The sequence below is a fragment of the Pollicipes pollicipes genome, unplaced genomic scaffold, assembly GCF_011947565.3.
Source record: "Pollicipes pollicipes isolate AB1234 unplaced genomic scaffold, Ppol_2.1 Scaffold_7261;HRSCAF=8764_pilon_pilon_pilon, whole genome shotgun sequence".
Taxonomy (NCBI): domain Eukaryota; kingdom Metazoa; phylum Arthropoda; class Thecostraca; order Pollicipedomorpha; family Pollicipedidae; genus Pollicipes; species Pollicipes pollicipes.
The window spans coordinates 61,954,772-61,979,599 of record NW_023597054.1 but is presented as its reverse complement, the minus strand read 5'-3'; the positions used below and the strand labels follow the sequence as shown (position 1 = coordinate 61,979,599).

Here is a 24,828-nt window from a genome sequence, read left to right as displayed (position 1 = left end):
TAAACGGATATGTTCAGCTCCAATACTTCAAAGTCGCATTACTTTCGAAGGGTCACCATTTCCTGTAACCTTCGCAAGGCGATGTCCCGCAGGAACTCTCCCAGGAAGTTCCTGAAAGGTGAAAAGTTCCTGAGGAAAGTTCCAGGAATTCACCTCGGGATACTCTGAAATAACCGTTGAAGTTGTGAACGTATCGGACGGAAGCTAACAATTACTCACTTTACGGCAATCTGCGCCTTTGGTGAACACCTGATAGGCCATTGGTGATAATCTTTTTCTTGAGGTTATTTGGGTCGCATTTTTGGTTCATGCCTCTTATAACGTAGGTCAGTCGCAGAATATGCCGTCTAAAGCACTGCCATGTTTGAAATTTGCTCTTCATCATCACAGTCCATGCTGCATCATTATAACAACAAACTTCACATAGCTAGTAAGTGCTGGCTGTTAAATTTGATATAACTAACTGCCAATCAGTCTAAGCCAGAGCTAACTCGCAAATGTAAGATAAGAGAATATAATGGCTTTCAGGAAATAACATTTCACCCTCGTTATATAATGTGGAGCGCTTCAAGCCGCTGTGGCCATTATTCTGGGGCAGTTTGATAGCTGTTTCCCATCGTTACGTGTCCTGTTGTACCCTGAATGATTCATAAAACCACTTGATGCGTGGCATTGGTAGATATGGCTCGATTCGAATGACTTTATTTTGACATGTCGCAGATTACATCTACTGAAAGCCTTTCAATGAGCACGTTATGCGGCTTCCTGAGGGGGCTGTACAGTATCACTCTTCCGACAACCACAGCGTATGCAAGATATCACGGATACCTGGTTCCTTTTGTCCTTATCTGACCCATTGAACGTCACTTACGCTGCTGCTCAGTGACGCTAATCCGACGCTGTTTTACACGATTTATCCCAAGCAGCCCCGCGCTTGGGCAGCTTTAGCCAGCTTTCCAGCGTTTTTAGTCTTTAAGAGCAAGGGGCTCTGCAAAATGCGCTCTGGTCCGACGACGGTAATGAAGCTACCCGTGCAACGAGCCCCAGGCGACAGCCTTGAATCTAGGTTAATGCAAGAGGTCAGTAATATTCGAAAGAGCTGCATTGCTGTGATGTACATGGAATTGTGCTCATGCTGCAGTTAAGTGTTTACTGGATTCAGAATGTTTTAGTTGCGCATACCTTGACGTTATTGTGATGCTGGATGAGTAGTTTGCGTGATGACATACAATGCGTATTGAACCTCATTTGCATGTGGCGCACGTGAATAGCGGGCATCGTGCATGGCACGTGGTAAAACGATGCATAGCGAAGTGATATGTAAGCTATAGTTGCAATACTGTGTTTATTTCGCCTCATTGCGACAATCACGCAAACAGTTCTGAAACACGTCGATATCTATACGTGACGCCGCAGACCCTTTCAGCACAGATCATGTCATGGGTGTTCTGCAAAGCATTTACGAGTCGCGGTAGTCAAATACTTAAGTCTCAACATTCCCATAAGTGCCAAGAGGAGCAACCACAGCGTATTGATAGAGGTGAATTCCCCCTCCTGGATAAACGAAAGCTGCCAGCGCATTGGCATATTTAAACCGGCGCTAATGAACCGTTGCATAGTTACCGAAGAGGATTAACGGCACTAATCGCATTACAAGCCCGTTGAGCAGCCAGCACGTCACAGCATGACATCATATGACATGATATGGTAAGACTGCAGCTGACATGTGGCATGACATGATATTGCATAATATCGCACATTTGGTGTAAGTATGAGGGAACGTGCTCGAAGGCATGTGCGAGATCTTGTATAAGTTTGGTCATAGCGTGCGTGAACAGTCGCTCAGTATTCAACCGCTGAATATCATAGCTGACAGTTGAAACATATGCATAAAGTGTGCTGCCTTTTATTCAGGAAAACTTGCCGCGCACCAAATATAAATATATCGAACACTTCGCATGGACAAAGTGACAGATATGAAGTAACAAATCGCAGCAATGATAACATGACATTTTTGCATCGTTCATGCAACTTAATGTTCCTGCACAACATCGACAGAAATGGTTTAGTTTAGCGTTAAACGGAACGAATTAAATTTCACATCTCAATGCAGATCGGTTAAATCCCAAGGCGGTTACAATGTAGCCAAGCAGCAGCTTCAAATGCAATCAAATGCATTAGTTATTTAACTAAGATATACTCACGGTCAGCATATTATGCAACGCGAGTTATCGAACATCATCAATGCATGCTTACATGAGCGCGTTTCTTATTGGTACACGGTCAAGAAAAACGTGATAGTTTTTCCAGAAACAGATCGTTTGTTTGTGCAGTGGCCAGTGCCTAACGCATCATGAGCCCCGTGCTCTCGATTGACCAGACAGTTGCATTCGGAAGCCGGCGAGCACAGATGGCCACTACTACAATCAAGCTCTGTTGTGCTCAAGGCTGCTGCCAACAGTACACGCATGGGTTCCGCTCGAAATGCATAGCTTCACCCTGCAGCTGTGGACCATGTATCGGATGACATTCCGCGTGGCATTAAAACGCGCACACAACCGACCAAGTGTACTCCATCGAACAAGGTTCATTTTGTTTGGTACTATTTGAACTTGCTGACTCACACCTAGTTTTGCGAGCAGGCCATGAGATGCAACTCACGATGCACCATGTTATATTACTCAACGCCACAACACGAGCGTTCTGCACAAATGCTCGCCTCGTGCCAATCATTGGGCTCTCCGATATTCCACATACCTTTCGATGCTTTTTAGGGAAGTCCCAACAAAAGGGCCAAGCTATGCAACACACAGAAAATATTTGAAGGAGGAAGTGCGCGGCAGAAAGTTGTAAGTAAGATTGTACTACATTTCAGATCTAGTTGTAGTTTAAATTTGCAACCTACAATCTGTCGTTGTTAAATGCGTCAAATGGTACATTCCACGCATAAAAAACTTCCCATTTATTTAGAGGGAAGCTTTTTTTCTTGATAAACTTTCCATGCATTCTTGAGCCACGTTAGATAATCCTGTATTTTAACATGACCTATACTGGTGTTTTATGAGAAGGATCCCTACTTAAATTCTCAACACGCGTTCCTCAACCATTCTGAAAAAAAACATTTGGAAGATGGCGGACCCGCAAACGGCGACATTGAAACCTCCATGAAGATGCTGGTAAAGTCGATTTATAAGTCGTTTCTTGCTGTGCAGCGCCTTATCGTTGAGGCCAATGTTTCCAGAGTTGGAGGAGGGAGGCAGCTGCTTCTCCGACACTTAAAGCCACCTCCCTGCATCTCGATCCAAACATTGTAGTCTCTAGTTTTTAGGGTTCGCTGCTTTTTGTTTAACAGTGGTTTGGAACAGCTCAGTTGATCATCTCCGGCAGCGTCACCTATCATAGCTTGCAACTGACATCAAACTTCACAAGCCAAGGACCAAAAATATAGTGACACGCAACGGCATAAAAGTCCTCGTCTTCAAGTACTTAGTGAACCCAAAAATACCTAACAACCTAGTAATCACCGCCTACCATTGGCGGGGAAAAAAAATTTCAAGTGAGCGTAACATATTTCAGCGGGGCACAGCGGGGCAGCAGCGCCAAATTGAGTGTAACCACAAAACCCATAACAACTCTTCAACCGCTCATCGCCTCTCACCTTCCACGATGACGGCATCGTCCTGTCTCGAACACGCCCCTGTCGACGGTGGCGGCGCGGGCGAGCGTCAGCAGGCAGGCGGACACGATCAGCGCTCCGGTCGTCATCGTGGCCTCCCCGCAGCGCTGCTGGTGGCCGACTGGCGGCGGCCGTGGGCCCGACCCCGCTTGCTGTGCGGTCACCAGCGGCGGCCGGGGGCACCGGCATTCACGAGACGTCAGCGTGCCAGGTCTCTGCTGTCATCGGGCGGCCGTGACAGACATGTCGCGATAGCAGCCGGAGGACGTTGGCCGCGACGTGGGGCGGAAGAGGTGAGCAGACGTGATGTTATGACCATGTAGATGATGTCCGCCTCCTGGCCTGCTGAAGCATGGAAATTTTAATCCACGAGAATCGACGAGGAGGATGACTTTAGAAAGTTTACGCTTTGTTGCCGTCCAAACCACGGTGTGATGCACAGCACTTGATAGTAACATATAGTAACCACCGGGTGCGCTTGGTCTCCCTTTACCAAACTGATGTGCTTATGTAATGTATGTAAATGTATGGAGGGCGTGCGCGACTAAATGTTGACTCCTTTACCAAATTTATGTGCTTATGTAATGTATGTTAATGTATGGAGGGCGTGCGCGACCAAATGTTGACTCCTTTACCAAATTTATGTGCTTATGTAATGTATGTAATGTATGGAAGGTGTGCGCGACTAAATGTTGACTGCTAAAAGACCCAGGCAGTGCATGCAAAACAGAACACCGAGAACACACAATGTTGTTTTACGAAACGCACAATATTTGGCCCGATTGCAGCGCGCTAAGCCCGCTTTTCAGTGGTTCATTTTAGTCGTGCCCCGTTCCCCTTTCTCAAACCCATCCTGCGTCTCTGGTATTCCATTTATGTCCCGTTTCGAAAAAGGTAGCATGTGCTGCCGTGCTATTGGCACACACATGTGCTCCGAACGGTACTGAGATCGCATAATGGTTTGCTGACTGTACGTCTGTCTACACAATAAAGTTGGTTTCCTCTATCTACTCTGGTCACCAAAATCGCACACTTAATCTTAGCAGCGTTCAAAAACGTGCGGATTGCACGCTTTGGCTGGCATACATTGACTGACGCTTATCCACGTACGATTGTATTTTCTCCCCCTTCTGTCTAGTTCCTGCCACGTCGCTGAGATCTTGGCCTGGAGGGTGGAGAGAGGGTGAAATTAATAGTGATGGCACTACAAGCTGCTAGATTGATCAAACAACCAGCATTCAAGTCACTTGCAAATATCACGGCATAACTTCAAATCAGTTGTGCTACTTGGCACCAAATACTTCATGTTGGTTCGATGGCTGGTTCCATGAAGGACCTAAGCCCGCCACACGCGTGACTGGGGGCACCGGGTCTGAACAGCCGTCTCCAGCTGCACGACGTTTCCGTCTCGGTGCCATTAAGACTGACTCGGCCTGCAGCTCCGCTTGGTTCAGCGTCAAAACCGTTGTCAACAAAATTTTCAGGCCAAAACTTCTTCAGGAAAAACTTGCGATGAAAACATTTTTAGCACGTTTTTGGTAGCGAATGGGTAATGCTGGGTGAATCCGCCATTTTTCTCTCATTTGGACTATATTTCGACAAGTTTCCGACATCACCGGACACCGCCCTGGCCATCCTTACTACATTTGAAAGATCTCAATGCCACATTCTGACTAGGTCATCATTTCATCTCAACTACCTCGCTTCAGATATGATGAAGTAGAAGCTTCAATATTTTTAAATGTGAAACATTTCCTTGAAATAGCAAACTGTTCGCGCAGGATGAATTTGCCCAGTGCTCCTTACCCTGCAGCCAGCTACAAGGACAAAAACGACGTGACAGGCTTTTGCTCTTGTTCCTCGAGGCGTTTGCATTTAAAACGAGTCGCGAGAACATGAACATGAACGTTGACCACTCATTGTATTGGCATGCAACACCTCGCACATCTGCTCAGTTCCATCAGCTTGAGCACGTTTGACATGGCACATGGGACGCGATTGTCTCTGGGTCAAAAACCTTCGAGGGCTAGATCAAAGACCTTCGAGGCCATGCCTCTAGACAAAAGACCTTCGACACATAACTCGGTGTTGCTGAAGTGGTTTACGTGCTAATGATACAGCCTATTTCGAGAGGGGCGCACATAAATGTCCTGTGCAATATTTCCCATGGGAGTACATGAAAAATATTGCCAAAACGTCGAATCAGGTTTTATGCAGTGGTAGCTTGCCATGTGTTATGCTCAGCCTAGTCTATTGTGGTGAGTTGTCATACCGTGAGTCAAGTATCAAAGACCTTCGAGGCCATGTCTTTGGGCAAAAGACCTTCAACCCATAACTCTCGTCGCTGCAGTGATTTAAGTGCGCGTGATACGGCCTTTTTAAGAAGCGATTGGAAGCAATTGAAAACTGCCTGGAAAGATTTGAAAAGTATTGTCCGCTACACATAGCATTGCTGACGAATTGTAAAACCTAATACAAAATGTTCAAAATCGCATTGTCCAAAAGTGACGGAGCATGCTATCCAAAACGAACAGAAAACCAAGGCTGTCTGCATCGGTAATCGGCTTACCGCATTTTGAGTCTCCAAATGACACTAATATTGTGCATATGTATAGTGCGCACGGTCTCCGCAAACGTGCGTCTCCAATGTGTTTATTAAACCAGTCGCGGACGCTACGTTACGTTTCTCCTAAAGAGCATATCTCCGGGTAGAAGCCACAAGAAAACTTTGTGCCACGTTCCTCCATGCATATTTTCTTTTCAACCGGCTGACACATTTGTGGCAAACCGTACTCCCAGTTGGCCATGCCGTGGTCCCGCGGCCAACTGAACTAGCGTGGACATTAAGACGGGACCATTAGCCCTAATGCGGTGCCAACCACTCGATGCCATGGTAGCGTTCGCCTGTCTGCACAACTTGTCAACTATATACGGAAGCTTTACATGTACAAAATCGTCTCGCGTCGCATCTCTACGGCCTCGTCGCGGACGTGATATATTGTTATTGAAGACGTGCGGCGCGGCAGCAGGCCACAAACAGTGTTCTGGGTATCTGTTCCCACGGTAAAGAATGGGCGTTTTGATCCGACCACGCCCACACGACTGGGGACCAGAAGATACACAAGTATCCGTGGCGAGCGCCGAGCTTTGGCCATGGGTTTGAAGTACAGTTCCGCGGTGTATTTTCCATCTGAGCTTGCGCCCGACTGTGACCCTAGTAGGGGGCGGGGGAGGGGGTGCGCCGATCGCTTGTGCCTCGCCTCTCCGATACTGCGAATGTCATTTGTGATCATTTCTGGCCAATGACGAAGGATGTAATTCATGAAATATGGAAAATAGCTCTCGTCTTTTACAGTGCCACGTTACAGACAGCAGCATCGAGATTGTCGCATATAGCAGCATACAGATTATAGCGGGGCTACAATATTGAAAGTCATGGGAAAGGAGCGACGGGATACGTAAGTTCCTTCGGTTTGATTTGATATTTCTGACAAGTCAGAAACAGGATTTATGGATCTCCAGTTCACGAGTCATTACGACCTGCACGACGAATCCCATGCGGGTACCGTCACGCTGCACCGCCCCACTCCTGTCGACTGCCTGGTGTCCGGCCAAAAACTCCAGTGGAAAGAAGCCGATTGCAAAAAGGTGAACGAAGAGGATTGAACGACAAAAAGTCGACAGGAATGACGGTCGACAGGGTTAAACGTCGAATCAGGAAAAAGTCGAAGGACAAAAAGCTGACAGGGCTAGCAGTCGACAGTGGTAAAAATGAGAAAAGACCGAAAGGGATAAAGGTTGACAGGGGTAAAAGATCGGAGAGCACTTCAGTAGTGGGAGCCAAAGCACCAGTGGAAACCATGAGCCAGGGCAGAGCTGTTTGTAAAAGAGCTGGTGAGAACCAAGGAACCTAAGTCTAGTGCTTGCGGAAATCCAAAGTGAGCCAAGAACAAGGTTCTGGGGTGGGTGAAGGAACTAGTGAGAACCACGAACCCATATTTATATTCACGAACGGACCAGTGATGACCAGAAACCAAAAGGTGGGGTTTGGAAAATAACCGACTAGAACGAAGGATTCAAGATCACGTTTTCAGAAGGGAGAACTGGGAGCCAGGTACGTTTCTGTCTGGCACCAGGAATTATGGAAAACGGGACTCGCGACAGGTGCCGTCACCGTGCACCGCTTCACACCGTGTGCGCCGGTGTTGCCCGCGACCGTCCCAGAAAATGGCTAGGAACTGAATCTTCATCGGCATAGTTAGGGGTTAACAGGGTACACACAGAAGATCGTCCACCTCATAGCCTTGGGAGCGTCCCACATGCTTCGGTGGCAGGGACGTGACTTTCTAAAATCGGTTGGAGGGAGCCTGAGTCAATAAGGTTTACTTAGTCCGTCTCCAAATCATATCTCTCTGAATTTCGGTCAATGGGATTTGCGTCTCCAATGTTAAGTTAAGATTGCTTCAAAAACTATTTGTGGGTTTCAAATTGTTTTCATGTCAGGGAATGATATCCAATTTGACGCCGATCTCATGGTGATAACGATGACATGATGATAATGATAAAGATAGCTATGCATTTAGGCACCTAGTTACCAGCAGTTCAGAGCTATGCTGCATTTCATCGGCCCAGTATTCCCTTATTTGCTTATGTGTATTGTGGGTGGGGGGTCAGCGGAGCTTTGAGGGGGCTCAAGCAAGCATTGGGGGGGGGGGGGGGTGGAGTATGAGTAGTATTCAGGAGTATTCGGACACTATAGGTCAGGCACTACGGGTACAGATGCTATTGATCTGTTGCGATGAACCCATAGAACCCGCCATGAGAGATCCGCAATTTTACAGTCCATTGGGAGCAGTGCACAATGTCAAAAATGTTCATTCCGTTCTTTGCCTACCCTTTAACAATCAGGCCACTAAAAATAGAAGCCAAGACTGTTGAAAAGACGTGATATACGACAGTCTGTGACTAATCACATGAAACTACTAAGTAGCAATATTTCCGACACATTTACCTTTCAAAAAGTAAGGTGGGTGAGACGCTATCGGTTAATGCAATATGATCGGTCACGATATAATGCGCTGCCAAACGTTACGGTTGACAATTGCAAGGGCCGAACTGAAAAATTATGTTCCCTGTACCACACAAACCACCCCACGTATGAACGACGAGCTTTACAGCTCAGGCACAAATAACTCCCCTTAAATGAGCTTTAAAGCTCAGGCACAACTAATGAAAATCGCGGACGATTTGTGATAATTTCGATATGACTAGGCATTCCCATTTCCTTGGTTTGAAAATAGCGGTTCTAACTTCATATGCAAGCACCTCAGCCTCGCGCGTGGCGTCGATGAATTGAAGGACTTCCTGGGGCTGGAGACTGAGCGTGTTCATAGCATCGATCCACTCAAAGTGTGAAGAGTGCTCTATACCACCGTGCGTAGCATAGATAACAATATATTCCGTATGTTCGAGTGGATTTTGAAATTGCGTGGTGATCGCGTAACGCGTACGCGTAATATAAACACATATTGGAAACGTACAACGGGGAAAGAAGTGCCATGACCAACTAACACCAAGCCATTGCACATTAAGCACCTACCAAACATGAATATACTACCAAGCCATATTTCATGTTTTAAGATAATGCAACACGCGTGTATCCAATAAATTCCAAGATGTCAAAACAAGTAAATAAACGCTTTAAACAATGCCTGGCAAACACAACAACCAACAATGCATTTCCGTCACATGTGCGCCAATGCGGTCTATGAACTCCCGTCCATCCGAACACCGTAGCACAAACCCGATCTTCAAGGCACACGGCACGGGTCTGCCAGCGGGGTCAGACAGGTCACGACGCCTTACACAATGCCCCACTGCACTCTGCCCTGTACTGGGTACTCCTCCGCACCCTTCCTTGACCTCTGGTGACCTTTGACCTTCTGGTCAGCGGCCCGGCTCAGTACGCCTGTCGGTTGCGTTCGATCCAGTCGCGTAGTGACGTCACGCGGGTGTAGACTCCTGGGTGGTCGGGCTCGCCGCAGCCGAGACCCCAGGAGACGACGCCGACCTGGTAGACCAGCCCGTCTTCGACCCGCATCAGAGGTCCGCCAGAGTCGCCCTGCGGCCGGCGGCGAGCTCGGGTCAACGCCACGTAGGTGCTGGTGCTGGTTGGGGGGGGGGGGAGGGGAAGGGACACTGGCGCGGTGGCAAGGCGGGGAACGAGACGGTTAGAGGGGACGCGGAGGGACGGGACCAGATATCGGTCGGGGAAGCAAGTCAGGAATGAACGGTACACCCATACCAGATGTTAGTGGTTCGAAAGAAAGATAAACCCTCTGCGGAGTTTTGGAGCGCGCGCAGCAACAGCAAATAAAATAAAGAGCAAAATCCCGGCAAAATGTGGCTATCACGTGACTTTGTCACACATCACGTGACCTGACCCCGTCAGCAAATCCGCCTTGTCCATGGATCATCCCGCAGCGAACCGTGCGCCCGCCCCCGCCGTTCCTGTTCCGGTGATCGCTATCTAGCCTGGTGTGGGGCGGTGGATTAGAGCACCTGTCCGTGGTCACGTGCTATGCCGCGGGTTTGGGTGTGGCTGCACTCTAGGAGTGGTGTTTTGCCAACCCCTCTCACATTCGGCACAGTATATACAGCTGGCAACCACAGGTGGTACACACACCGTAACGTGTCTAAAAATTGTCCGGGACGGGCTTCTCCGCGGCCGTCATGTGGGAGTGAGAAGTCATAATTTATCATAATAAATCATAATTTCCCGGTATTTTCAGACTTTCTGACAGGAGGCCTTCAGGAGGCCTTGTCAAAAGACCGGGCGGCTGGAAAGGTGTACTTTGGTCTTGGTCGCAGACAGTGAAAAGGGTCTGCTACATGTGAGCACAATCTGACTTCACACAAGCTCAAGACCGATATTGCTTGTTGAAGGTCATCACCAGCGGCGATCAACTGCTAAATTAATGCACTCATTACCTCCGGGTATTCATGTGGTGTTTCAAAAAGTGACTTCCGGGTTGATGACAGTTTGCGTACTGATAGTCTGTAAATAATCGATGCGTCGAGTGACGTTTAGTCTTAGTCTAGCAATGCACTGCGCGCGTATGGAAAAGGTTGGGATGTGGGTTAGTGCCGATGGCGATGGTATGTTTTGCGATGTCATGTTCTTGGTTAATTTGAGTGATACACGTTCGCGATATCTGCTTGTTCGTAATCTCATGCGTAATTTTATAAATGAAGCTCAATTCTCATTGTGAACCTATGCGTTTAAATGCCTATCTATGTACTTTTTCTCAATTGGTGTCAAAAATTCGCATATTATTCTCATGAGTCCTGGTGCTTGGCCCTAGGACTTTGACCTTGCACTCACTGAACACGCGTCTTTGCCATCTCGCGAGGCGCACAGCATGGATCTGATGATGCCTCCCGGCGCTAAGGTCCCGTAGGAGCTGTCGCAGTCCGCGTTCTTCCACACCTTCAGGCGCACCTTCTGTAGCTTGTCCGGCTGAGGGGCGCCTGAAACACAGCCCGATTCTTTGGTTATCGCATGCTGTTCTAGTTCGGAGGGTTTGTGGCACGCACAAGCACCTGTGCTCGCAGAAAATGTCTGGATGCGTGCAGCCTGAGACGAGTGACTGTGACGTCCGCTACTGCTCAAAAGGGACGACAGCGGCGACTTTCCCACTCCATCGGATTGGAAACGAATTCAGAATGTCTGAATACTAACCCCTGCGCTGCTCCAAGAACAGTGAACTGCGGTCATCAGCGGATCAAATTAAATTTGTTCACGCCAACACGCTTCATCCTTGCTTTATAAAGGGAGGACCATAAAATCGAAAGGCACCGAAGGTACCGTGGGATAAATCCCACGGTACGGTCCTTCTTACTTTACAACTTCAGAAACATCCACCGCACCCGTTCACTGCAGCAAGGTCAAGGGTTGGATCATGTACCCAGTGCCGGAGCAGCCAGTCCGACGGGTCCCCGTCTAAGCTAGTTGGTAGCAAGACGGGCCTACGAGGTACATTTCCTCCTAATACATGGGGTTTACGCTTCATGTGCTTGATGTGTTGATACGTACTACGTCTTAGAAACATACCTTTCAGAGAGGTTTAGATCGAATGTTATTTCCCCGATTCCGATGAACCATTAAATGAAAGATCTGTTTGTTATCTTACGGCAACCTCTTGCTCGTTTTAACCTGGAGGAACCAAATTCCCACGGCATACGGGGTCAATGGTTTCGTGCAGGGTGCCCCGGTGCATTTGTCTGCTTACCAAGCACGCCCCCTGGTATAAGCGGCGCACTCGGTAGGGCACTTCGTTCAAAATTAGTAGGTCGTGCGTACGAGTCCTAATAAACCGGGGACATTTCGGCCAGTTCCCAAGGAAATATGATAACTTGCTTGCTGAAATTGATGTGTGCTGTGTGCACCACGTGACATTCATTTCCTCCGCAGTCCCTTGCAAAAAGTTGGGTACGATATCCACTTAAATTTAAAAAGCATGCGCAATCGAAATATCTGCATCACGAACAATGCAAGTTGCCAAATATCTGGTGGAAAGTGAAATCCAGGCACAACAATTTATTGTTCGGTAAATTTCAAGTACCATGCTGAAATTCCTGCAGCTGACTCCGCTCTACCCGTCTCCTACTAACGTCCGACAACCCGTCCCCCGGCTGTGCCCTAGTCCCCGCTCGCAGCACCCCTCCCTCCCAGTCAAACCGCCGCAACTGACCGTCCGCGAGGGTGCCCCAGCCGGCCACGGTCACCGCCTCGCTGGTGTAGTTGTCGTCGCCCTCGGGCAGGCACACGGGCCGAATGTTGTCTCGATACGTCACCGGCTCCGTCAGCGCCAACAGAGCGACGTCGTTGTACTGCAAGCCACCAGTGCAGGTCACCAACAGGAAAAATGCAGCAATGCAGCGGGATGCAGCCGCATAAGAGTTGGTAAAGTCCGTCGCAGTCGAGCTGGCTCGACTGATCTCACTTTTATCCTGTTCCACGGAACAAATACACTACTGCATTCTTATGCCATCACCTGACGCACTCCGCCAGTACGTGCTAGTCATCTGCCAACGCGTTTTTCACAATTTATGGCAGTCTGCCACAGAGTGCAGCAGTCTCCCACAGGACGCCACACAGTGCAGCAGTCTCCAGCAGTCTGCCACAGAGTGCAGCACTCTCCCGAAGTCTCCCACAGAGTGCAGCACTCTCCCGAAGTCTGCCACAGAGTGCAGCAGTCTCCAGCAGTCTGCCACAGAGTTCACCAGCCCCCAGCGTCCTGTCATCAGCTGCTGCGTCGCACAGCCCTCCGGAGTCTGCCAGTCTGTAGCCGTCAGCTCCAACCGTCTAGTGTGCGGCCTCTGGTGCCTCACCAGCGTCAGTTCGGAGAAGCCCCTGTGCCGGATGACCCGGGCCACGTGGTACTCGTCGTGCGGCGCGTCGTCGGGCGTGCTGATGTCGTGGTCCCCCAGACGGATCACCAGCCGGCGCACGCGAGCGGACGTGATGCTGCACGACACGAGCAGGTCGGCTCACATGCACGTGGCCTCCGATATAGTTTAGAGGCCTCGACGAGTGCATTAAATTGTACTTACAGCGATACTGAGAGATCGATATTGACATGGTTAAATGGCCTCTTAGTTTCCAAAATACGTAAGCCTGTACATTTTAGCATCACACACCGCTCTAATTCATGCACAAGTCGACGCAGGTTCGAGCTCACAGGCATGCAATCATAGGTGCGAGCTTTTCTTATTCAGCTGGGGCCCCAGTCACCTAAATTTGAGAACAGAGTTGATTAAACTGTGGAAACTCCGCTTTTTGTGCATTTTCGGCACACTTTAGTCCATTTTGCTCTGCTTAACTTTCCGTATTTTAGGTTGGGAAACTACGCCCCAGCGCAATCACGCTATTAAACTGGACGAGAGTTTAAGCGAACGTTTGCTGCGTGCTCTTTTAGTATGTTATTGATCCACAGAAGATTGGTGCATGATATTTCATGTATGTACCATTAGCATTGATCTCGAGGCATCTCAAACATTAATGGGCAAAACGGCGGCGTTTGAGTCACAAGTCAGGCGCCGTGCATTTCACTCAGGTGGGAAGCGCCATCTGCTCGGTGTCGGTGGCGCAGTCCGGCACTCACTGGGCTACGCAGTGGGCGGCTGTCAGGATGTGGTTCCTGTCGATCAGAGAGCCGCCACAGAACTGCCGACTCCCATCGAAAATACCCGCCTGCCAACATATACACATGCTGCTCTCACCGCTCTCAGTGCATGGCACTGCTCAAAAATGTCATCAGAAATGGCTGTACTGTTCACTGTTTGAGGGCAAAAATAGCTGCATCCATTTTAAGCAGGCTTGAATTGTACTCTTAGTAATGATGCGTGCTGTGCGCACCGCCCAGTATGCTGACGAGCCAGCCATGTAAACCAGAGCCAAGAACTCTCCTCAGCTTCAACACTCACGATCCAGGGGAACTCGCCGGGCACGGCCTCATTGCCGCCAACAATCCGGTAGGCGTTCTTGCTCTTCGTGCCGCACGCGCTGAAGTCCTCGCTGGGTTCTTTCGCAAGGGCTGCGACGGATGCGACGGTCGTCGTCTCCCACCAAGCGGTTGTGGTCGGCCTGGTGGTCGTGGCGCTGGTGGTGGCGCTGCCGGTGGCGCTGGTGGTGGCGCTGGTAGTGGTGGTGGTTGTGGGGGTGGTGGTAGTAGTGGTCGCGCTGGTGGTGGTTGTGGTGGCGCTGGTGGTGGTGGCCGACGCGGCGGCTGTCGTCTGCCACCAGCCGGTGACTTGATCTGGCGGCAGGGCCGAGACCGGCGGGATGGTAGACGCCGTCGGACGCGACACAGTGGTGCCAGCAGAGCTGGTGCTCGGCCGCTGAGTGGTGCCGGCCGTGGTCTGCCACCAGTTGGTGACATCCACTGGCGGAGCGGAACTGGGCTGGGCCGTGACTCCATCCGGTTCACCGGAAATGTTTGTGCTTTGCCTGGTTGTTGTGACAGTGGCGGGGGCCGGCGTGCTGGCGAAAAGCCCCGGGCAGCAGACCTTGCGCACCGAGTTGTCTCGACCGTGCCCGGTCGACGAGAAGCAGAAGCCGAAGCTCCGCGCGAGCCTGGCGTCATTGGCCGGCAGGTTTCGGGTCCAGTAGCATACCGTCCAAGCCACACAGAAGCCTGACCTGCGCCACCCGATGGAGAGCCGTGATCAACATTGAAATCGACCATTTCAAAAACTCAGACTCAAAGGCATGACTTGGGCAATCTGTAGTTGTACCGTAGGGGATGGAACTAGCTAGGCGTTTCATATATCTATGGTACTCGGCTCACGCATTTGTACCATCCGAGCCAGCAAGTACTAGTGTTTTTGCCTACGTGGAGATTACCAAGCGCTGGGTACTGGCGCAAACAAAGGAAAGGCAAGGCTTCATACGACAGCACCCTGCCCATTCTAACAAATTTTGTCGAATCGCCTACCGGCCGCTTGGTGTAGCACAGGTGTTCTTTCCTCCCGCCAGGTTGTCGGGCCGGCCAGGTGATGCCGCCGCCTGCGGCCACTCAAATGCGTTCGTCAGCTGCCGCCCTCCTCGGAGCGTCTCCTCCCGACCAGCCGCTGAAAAGGGCTGCTCGTCAACAACACTGTAACGCACCAGAAGCAGCCTTGTCTTGTCTTACCGGCGGGGGAGTGGAGGACAAACATGAGTCAGAGAAAAATGAGCGCGAAGGGAATGTGGCACCATTCCAGAAAGCGGTCAGTGATCAATTTGGCTATAGGGTAAGATAAAGTGGTATAGCCGGGAGTCGAATGGGTCGCATTCTCAGACCCTGTAAAACGCCAAATGGTGACGATGGCAGATTTAGAGTAAAAATGGCATTCGTTTTTCTATTAGCCAAACTACTTCGTGCAATTATTTTCGATTCCATGAGTTGCTTAAGAAGTTATTTGTCATCTGGCATATCAGCTGCTGATGTCGTTTTCACAACTCACGTTTTTGTATAGTGCCTGCCTTCGGAGAACGGTCAAAAATTACCTTCATCTGGTGTGATGGCCTTAAAAGTGATGGCCGCGAAGTCCTCAAAACCAGGCCGGCACAAAATGACGCGTCACCTACGTGGCAAATCACTGAAATCTTATCAAACATTTGGATATTGAAAAAAACATATATGAAAGATGTAAAAATCACTTTAATGCTGCTCATAAGATGAAGGGAAGCTCTGTCGTTTGGCCTCTAATAACTCGAGAACCGTCGGTGGCAGAACCCCAAAACCTGGCAGGTTTTGAGCAGCGTGGCGGGAGGAAGGCTCATGTGACCCTTTGTTTCAGAGCGGACCAGCGTACCGGCACAATGTGAGCTGACCTGCACCATAGGGTTAACATAGGTGACGGTTGGCTCCGCGCCATTTGAACCTCATCAGAGGAGCGAGGAACATCGGCGGCCGCGTGTTCATTGATTTCACATCTGCCAGTTGCAAAGAAGCGAACAGAGAAAACCAGAATGTAGCGACCAGTAGAAGCCATGAACACAGGTCGATGAATGGTTGCAAAAGAGGATCCCTGTGCGGTTGTTTATCCATGGTGTCACATTAACAACAGTGTGACAAAGAATGAGTGACGAAAAGAGCATCGGTAGGTACCTGACCACCAACGTGGTCATCGAAGGTCAACTCGTATTGAGAATTGATCTTTGTGACGAGATTTTACCATTTGAAAACCTTACTGGTACTTATTTACGGCTTTGGAAGCCCTTCCTACTAAACCCGCCGTTCTCTCCAATGATGTGACTTGCGAAACAAGTATATATATATATATATATATATATATATATATATATATATATATATATTCTTAGTATAAGTATAAGTATTCTTAACAAGTATATATATATATATGTTAGTATATAAGTATATAATACAAGTATATAATGAAGTTTATATATGTATATATAAATTTCTCTGAAATTCCGCGACTTTTGACCGAATTTCTGTCCAATCGCCGAGCATTCAATACAATCCCTATAGCTCAGGAGTGCCACAACCCTCATACCCCTCCCCTTGGCCACGTTCCTGGGATGAGTGTTGTAAGCTGTTTTACGCTCAAGGATCACACGGACGCACACTATCCGTCTAGAGTCCAGCCGCTGCTGTTCGCACTCCAGATATCAAATAGATACTGTTTAGTTGTAGTCCATGCTGGCTTTGCTGCACAGAGAGCCGGAGTCGTCGGCATCGCTGTAGCACCGCCTTCAGGCGTATCACATTGGTGCGTTTCTCAGTGAAGCTCAGCAGATTTATTAGTCTTCCTTATGTTTCAGCACCTGAGCGATTTGGCGTTTTCCTTCATGCGGATATATATATATATATATATATATATATATATATATATATATATAGGCCAGACGTTTGCACGTCTCATCTCCCCTACATATAAGCGTGGATGCAAGGCGTTGATACCTAGGAATAGAAAAGGTGTCTCCTTGCTGAGTGTCATAACACGTCACGCTCTCACGTGCGCTGTGACTGACACCGGCATGGTGTGGGCGTGAATCTATGTTATGAGTCCGTCGCGAAGGCTTAACTTATTTTATAACGTTGAACCCATCGTACCCATGAGCTTTACAGCCATACATGTAGCCCTCTGTGCTCTGAGTCTGGCTGAAGCAATGCGAACAGACAGACGGACAAACAGACAGGCATGCGTGTGAAAATGAGTGAATTAGACAAGCAATTTGGCTTGCCTCGCTGTGTGAAGGTCAACACCGTTGGGGCTTAGAGTGCCGCCATTCCAAATGTAACGTTTCCTCGCGTCTCAAATTTAATTTTTTCAGTATGATCAGCCATAATTCCATCTATTTGCTGTTATTGTATAACTTAAGGCTTTTTCATTCAACAACGTGCGGATAGATACGTGCGACCATTATTTCACATGTCTGCCCGAGAGCCTTTTTGTGTTTGCTAATACACGCTTGCTTTGAAGTGAATCTGCTATGACTTTTCGGTAGTAGATAACCACGTAACTTTCCGGTAGCAGATAACCACAGCTGCCACATAAGATCAACAGTCTTGACACACCCAACCACATGGCCACTTAATGCCGTAAAAAGTCCCAAGCTGGTGCAGTGCTTGCGCCAGCAGACCGAGACGTGACTCATGCCACTACCGGGTCTCATCTTCGTCCTCATCCTGCACGGCGCTCGCCGACGTCTCGCAGTCCGCAGACCGAGACGTGACTCATGCCACTACCGGGTTTCATCTTCGTGCTCATCCCGCACGGCGCCCGCCGACGTCTCGCAGCCGGTAGAGGTCAGCAGCCGGATGGAATGAAGGCATCGGAGCCCAGGCACCCGGAGAAAGTGTGGCCTCCTTCACCCAGGAAGTGGACTGACCGCGCCGCCCACGCCACCCCCGAATCGAGACGCTGACCGGGCTCTGCGGTCGGGAGGGCGGGAGCGGGGGAAACATTGCGGCGCAGTGTGCCATAATAAGGATGACGATCGCTGTGAGCTGAATGTTAGAAGGCTCAACGCGGTGCTCGGTGAGGACGGGGCAAAGGAAGCAATTGCTGCTGAACATGCCATGATAAAGGCAATAGATGTAATGATGCCTCTTTCTTCGTTAATGAACAGATTCATGACATTAAACAGGCAGCTGATATTCGCTCATAAATTGGTGTCACAGGTTTACGACGACCTGAGGGAATGTCGTGCATTAAGTGGTGGCACAGCTTTACGACGACCTAAGGGAATGTCGTCCATTAAGTGGTAGATCTGGCCGACAGTGCAGTACTTGCAATGCCGCGCCACGACGGTGGAACTCAAGACGGAGGCGCCTTCCTGATTTTTAGACCGATAGTGCAAACTGAGGTCCGAAAGGTAAAAAGCATTGGGGTCTTCAGAATTCATGTCGGCCGAGTGTGGAATAATTTCTACTTCATGCCAATCAGTGGTGAGCTACGCCTGAGCCCGTTTCCCAAACAAGGTGTTTGTAAAGACGTTAGATAAATAAGGCTACATTGTGTCTCCCTTGTAGTACTGGTTTGAGCAGGGTGAACGTCAATATCTTGCGGTTAAAATGTGATCTGACCCCTTCAAAGCCATCCTGGCAGTCGAGGAAACAGGCAATGAACGGCACAATGAACAGAATCCGGCGTTTAGAATAGCATGGTGTAGCTCTGTTAGATTCCTGTGCAGTCTGTGTATATTTTCTGTTGGTTGTTTTCCCATCAAATGTTTTCAGGTGTTCTGGTATTGGATTTCTACATTCTTATACACCAGATGACTTATCTTGGTGCCCGAAATTGTACACTAGCCTCTGCCATGCGGTCCGTTAGGTCACATTTTGCTATCTTTGGTACATTTTTGAGGCTCCTTCAACGCACCTGTCCTTAAACAAAATCGTGTTCTTATTTCATCCAAAGTTTACTTGTATTCAGCAGATCTTACCTACATGTAGGCACTCACTTCTCGTAATCTGCAGGTGTTCGTGATCTTTGTCACACGCGATGATGTGGTCATCTTCCAAAGAACTACTACTGGTACTAAATATCATGTGAACCGGGTTACCAGTGACGTACTCGCGGGGGCCTAGATTTGTTTCCGGATACGGTGTTTTATCGGCTAGACCACTGGGCTAATGCGGCTTTCCTCAATAATATGGCCACTGGTGAAAAATGAATGCAATACCATCCGAGCGCTCAGTGTATGCTGTAAAATTTTGATTGACTTTTGCTATTGTAAACCGGATAACCGAAGCAAACCGATAAAGGTAAACCGGAGCAATTTAGTAGATGTTTTTTGTTGTACGCCAAACATTTCAGTAGTGCTAAATTTAATACTTTACAAAACCCATTGCAGTTGTCGTCATGGTTACAGGCACGGGTCTCCACAATCTCATAGCACGGTATAACTTTGCGAAATAAAGCATCACAAGCATCATAATTTAAAAGGTTTTAATTTCCGACCGGTGTTTCCAAATCTGCTATGTATAGCCCCTGGAGCTAACGCCAAAAATAAATATGCATGTTTACGCCAAGGACGTTGCTTTCTCCAAAATAATAGCGCATTGTATGTTACTTGGCACGACATTTTTCAGTGACGTTGTTTCTTCTTGCAATTATACACTTAACCATGTTCTTAGTTCCGTTCTTGCTTTTATGTGTACTTATTTTCAGATGTATGCTTACAGGCTCCATACGATAAGCAGAAAACACAAAGAAAACACAAAGTACAAAACTGAGCAGAAAGCTATTATTCACTCTCCGGCAACCTTGCACTCAAATCACTCATACGTGCGTTTGAAGAACCTGACGTCATCTCGTTATTTAAACTGAGGGCTCTCGTAATCAAAGTGCATTTTATTGGATTTGTGGTTAGTTGCATGACATCACATCGTACCTTAAATAGCGTGCTATGCCGCCATGCCCACCGTTTACAACAACCTCGTGGGATGAGCGATTCAACCACAGGGTTACGCCATGCTGCAGGGACGTTTACAACATCGATCAGTCTTCACGCGGTGTGCAATGTTTTCCTGGCAGCTGCCGGAAGAGAGTCCCAACGGTTCTTGCACAGCCCGGGCTGAGCCGTCTGCTGTGCTGCATACAGCACGCTGCTCAACAGATAGCTGGACTGAATACAGCCCGCCGCCCAACAGTCAGCTGGGCTGAATGCAGCTCGGCGCTCAACAGTCAGCTGGGCTGAATACAGCTCGGCGTTCAACAGTCAACTGGGCTGAATGCAGCCCGGTGCTCAACAGTCAGCTGGGCTGAATACAGCCCGGTGCTCAACAGTCAGCTGGACTGAATACAGCCCGCCGCCCAACAGTCAGCTGGGCTGAATACAGCCCGGTGCTCAACAGTCAGCTGGGCTGAATGCAGCCCGGTGCTCAACAGTCAACTGCGCTGAATACAGCCCGGTGCTCAACAGTCAGCTGCGCTGAATACAGCCCGGTGCTCAACAGTCAGCTGCGCTGAATACAGCTCGGCGCTCAATAGTCAGCTGGGCTGAATACAGCCCGCTGCTCAACAGTCAGCTGGGCTGAATACAGCCCGGTGCTTAAAAGCCAGCTGAGCCAAATACAGTCCGGTGCTCAACAGTCAGCTGAACCAAATACACCCCGGTGCTTAACAGTAAGCTGGGCTGCGCAGTGTTGCAAAAATGGTATTCAATCATTTCACCTGTTGTGCTGGGAAATCACCCATCGGCGATGTGGTGCACGGGCGGGCAAATTTATACTACAAAGGGAAAAACATATGGAATTTGTACCATGCGCGCAACATAGAGGGATGTCGCTGCTAACGAGGTTCTTCCGCGGCTCACCACTCTCATATCTTCAGCACACAGCTACCAGCACGGTCACGATTCGCTGGGGTCCGGGGGCCGGTGGAGGCGGCGGCGGCGACGGCAGCGACCGCGCCGACCACGAGGCGACAGATCAGCGGCAATGTGATGGGTGCATTATTGCAAGTCATTACTTGAACCGGTCAGGCTGGACAACTGGTCCCGTTGCTGGCCTGCTGCCCGGTCTTGAGCCGAAAGAGGTTGACTGGCGAGGAACTTTAGGCAGCTGGTGATCAAGGCACTGTATCCATGGACTGCCATTGGTGAGGGAGGCATCGCGCACAGGTCTCCGCCAGTTCCTCCCGAGCCGGCCCTGGGCTTCGAAAAGGCTGCGGATCAGTCAGGCGATCGTCAAGCAAGTTTTTTCTGATGCCTTTCGTCGCTACCTAGCCACCGCAACCGTGGGGATAATACCAACAGCCACAAAGCCGTGCTTTCCAGCCGGACAGGAAGCCGCTGAACCGGCACCGGTCGGCACGTCCGGGGTTATGGCGCGTGCGGCCCGCCTGGGCGTGCTGAGGTCGGAGCGGACTGGGGGTCTGACCGCGGGGAGACCGCAATCTCGCTCCTGGTCTAGGCTGATGGACACGTTCAGTGAACAAGGAAGAGCGGGCCGGGCATTCTTGGTAGTTTTTGTTGGCTGTATTCTTTAGCTTGTGAAAGCCAAAAGCCGCCAAAACCGGATTGCGGTTTTGTACGGCAAGAGGGTTTTGTACGTCTGAACTTGACGAAACATCCAGCTGAAGAAAGTGGGGCATGTATTTTGTCAGTCTTCTTGTTGTGCATGCGTTAATCATCGTTCCTGTCTTGCTCAAGGGAATAGGCAGGCTCTGAGCCATGTATTTAACTGCTGTAAGTTAGCTGTAGCTGGCCTGTTCAAGCATACTAAAGGTTAACAGAATTATCGAGATGCGCTCGGTATTGATGGAGATATTTATTCGTCACTGATCATTCTCAGAGGCTCGTGTAAAAAAACATCAGTGTTATGGAACGAACAAAATGCATTAATTGACTGCCTTAAGACGTCATTGAACGCGACGACAAGCTCGCGTTAGGTGTTTCACCTTATTTTGTTGACGTTTTGGAAGGTCAGATATCGCTGATATCGATGTCTTGAGTCCAGGCTTTGGTGACAGCACCATGATGATACCCGACACCTCCCATGCCAGCGCTAATCTTTGAAGCATAAATCAAGCGAACTTTCTTACTGAGTGACAACTAAGGTAAGGTCTACCAGCCGCAGTTCCTCTAAAAGCTGCTCAAGGCATGTAAGCCAGTTCTTGAGCGTCTATCTTCCTCATGGTTGTAGCATCACGGTGCGGAGATATAGTTTCATATTAAGTAGTGTGGGCTCTAGCCTTCAGCCCCCACCTCCCCCACCCAACCCCAGCCTCTTTCCGACTTTAAGAAGAAAAGTCCAAAATCCGGGAAAATCTGTTTGTTTGCGAATATTGGGGGTGCGTTACGTCATTTTTCAATGCCCAGCAAACCCACCCCTAAACTCAGTTTGCACAACTGCGCCTCCGCCACAGTGATAAAAATTGCCTTGATATCGCCCACTTACATTGGGATGTCAACATCGATCCATTGTTACTTAGCTTACCTGAACCGATCAACAGCGCCTAGAGCATTAAGATGCTGTTTTGCAACCGGCATGACATCGAGTGATATGCTGTGACGGCGAACAAGCACATTTTGATGTAGGCATGTCGAAACGTGTTCTGAGGAATGCACGTAATGGTGTATAGGCGTGTTACATGCTGCTTATTAACAACCATCGGTGGATTAGAGGGAGGAGGCAGGTGAGTTCACCGAACTGAATATTTTTTCTTCGAACGTAGACGGATGCCCCCAAACTTGTTATGCTTTCCCGAACTTTGGAAAAACTGAAGGTTTTTCTACCTCCGTATTGGAAGAAATAGCAAACGTAGGTTTGCCCCATAGCTTTTGAAGGGGTGCCGCTGCCACTGACATTTTATGGTCATCGCTTTCCCTGATGTGTGAATGCTCCAGCATGTTATCCGAAAAATATAAACGTTCCGGAGAAAATATTCGAAGGCTTGCTACAAGCTGAAGGTCACTTCAGTTTCATTCAAAAATCACAGGCACCTTGCAGCATCTAGTGGAATTCTTTAGTTTGTATAAAACAGAAAACTTTGTGAGCAGTCGTTTTAAACCTTATCTAAACTCTCGGCCTGATTAAATTGCATCCTGGCAGCAATGCAATGACGGCTACGGCCTTGCATCGTAGTGCATGGCCGTATCCATCGTTTAGCGCAATGCAGGTTGTGCAACACCACCAGTGCATGCCGGAGCTACGACAAAAAAAGGTTTATCTCCTGATCACCAGCCCAAGAACAGTCAAATCAGCCTCCTAAGATATTGGTTCCGTCCAGTATGCAATAGGTGTCGTAGGCACCTACATCGCCATAAGAGGCACCTTCCTGAAGCATCGAAAGCTCCAGTGACGTGGCGAGGCTCGTCATCTGCAGACAGCATGAGTCCGTTAACGCCGGAACTCAACTTTGTCCTGCCCAAGGCCTACTGCAAGCGGTGCGTAATGCTTTGTTTCGAAGTTCATGTTTTCGAGCTTCAGCTCCGGGCCAGTACGCCGCGGCCATCAGCGTGACACTGAAATATGTATGAGGCCGACCGTATGTCGTCGTGAAAAGCACTATCGAACCACATACGAGATGCCGCGTCCGGTTTTGCGAGGAAATCGCATTGATCACTGTCACATGGATAACTGTTTGCACGGGTTTTTGCCGACGTCGACTGCGCTTTATCACTGCTATGAACTCAGACTCTTGTCCTCCCCCTGACCTGACTGTCGTCTGCTGTCTGTCAAACTGTCTGCTGTGTTGTCAAACCGTGCGAGCCAGTGGTTATAATTACAAGACACACACAGCTGCAAAACGTTTCATTTTCGTTTTTGCATGGGCCCACAACAGCATGCCAGCCAATCACCATTATCCCCTTATCTCAGCAAACTAACATTGCAATCGCCTCTCACCTTCCACGATGACGGCATCGTCTGTCTCGAACACGCCCCTGTCGACGGTGGCGGCGCGGGCGAGCGTCAGCAGGCAGGCGGACACGATCAGCGCTCCGGTCGTCATCGCGGCCTCCCCGCAGCGCTGCTGGTGGCCGACTGGCGGCGGCCGTGGGCCCGACCCCGCTTGCTGTGCGGTCACCAGCGCCGGCCGGGGGCACCGGCATTCACGAGACGTCAGCGTGCCAGTCTCTTCTGTCCTGTTTCTCTCGGGCGCTCTTCTGAATTTGTTTTCACATATCGCAGCAATCTCAGAGAGGCTTCTTTGGCAGCTATTCCACGACAGTAATTTTTCATTGCTATATTATTGATGAGGTCGTGATCTCAGCTGTTATGTGCAGTGCAAGAGGTACCATTCTGAATTCTTCACTGAGGTCGTCGACTCACATCTCTCGCCCAAACGGCGATTTCCACCACCGTAGTAGCTACAATAAAGCTAAAAAGGCAATTGGGGGGGGGGGGGACTGAGGAGTAAAAACAGACTCAACCTACCGTTAAGTTACACTGACAAACGGCGGGTCTCTCCTCGGATTTCGCTCACCCCAACTGAATAAGAGGCTACAGCAAGGTCACGACCGGCCTTTCAGCCGTAGTACCGACCGGCTGGTCAGCTTGTAGCCACAACGGGATGTGTATAACGTGGATCAACAGCGGCTGGGTGCCCTACAGGAACCGCCGTTCCTCTGCCGCCACCTCACCTCCCGTGTACCCGTGCGGCGAGCCCTCGCCACCAGCGGCAGATGC

The 24,828-nt window shown here is 49.4% G+C and overlaps 1 protein-coding gene across 4 annotated transcripts in view; it reads right to left on the bottom strand.

Moving 5' to 3' along the window:
* Window positions 1–24,158, bottom strand: part of LOC119112339 (transmembrane protease serine 9) — a 39,280-nt gene extending 15,122 nt beyond the window's left edge. Inside the window, exons 1-8 of one of the 4 annotated variants that reach the window (XM_037236475.1) lie at window positions 24,046–24,158; window positions 15,175–15,310; window positions 14,165–14,879; window positions 13,843–13,931; window positions 13,070–13,205; window positions 12,430–12,568; window positions 11,061–11,206; window positions 9,093–9,797 (exon numbers count right to left, since the gene is read on the bottom strand). In XM_037236475.1, the coding sequence (XP_037092370.1) occupies window positions 9,636–9,797; window positions 11,061–11,206; window positions 12,430–12,568; window positions 13,070–13,205; window positions 13,843–13,931; window positions 14,165–14,879; window positions 15,175–15,310; window positions 24,046–24,151 (1,629 nt within the window). In that variant the 5' untranslated portion in view covers window positions 24,152–24,158 and the 3' untranslated portion in view covers window positions 9,093–9,635. Of the gene's footprint in view, window positions 1–3,658; window positions 3,781–9,092; window positions 9,798–11,060; window positions 11,207–12,429; window positions 12,569–13,069; window positions 13,206–13,842; window positions 13,932–14,164; window positions 14,880–15,174; window positions 15,311–24,045 lie in introns of those variants that run through there. The other 3 variants (XM_037236476.1, XM_037236474.1, XM_037236477.1) reach the window with 3 other exon arrangements.
* Between the last annotated feature and the right edge of the window lie 670 nt (window positions 24,159–24,828).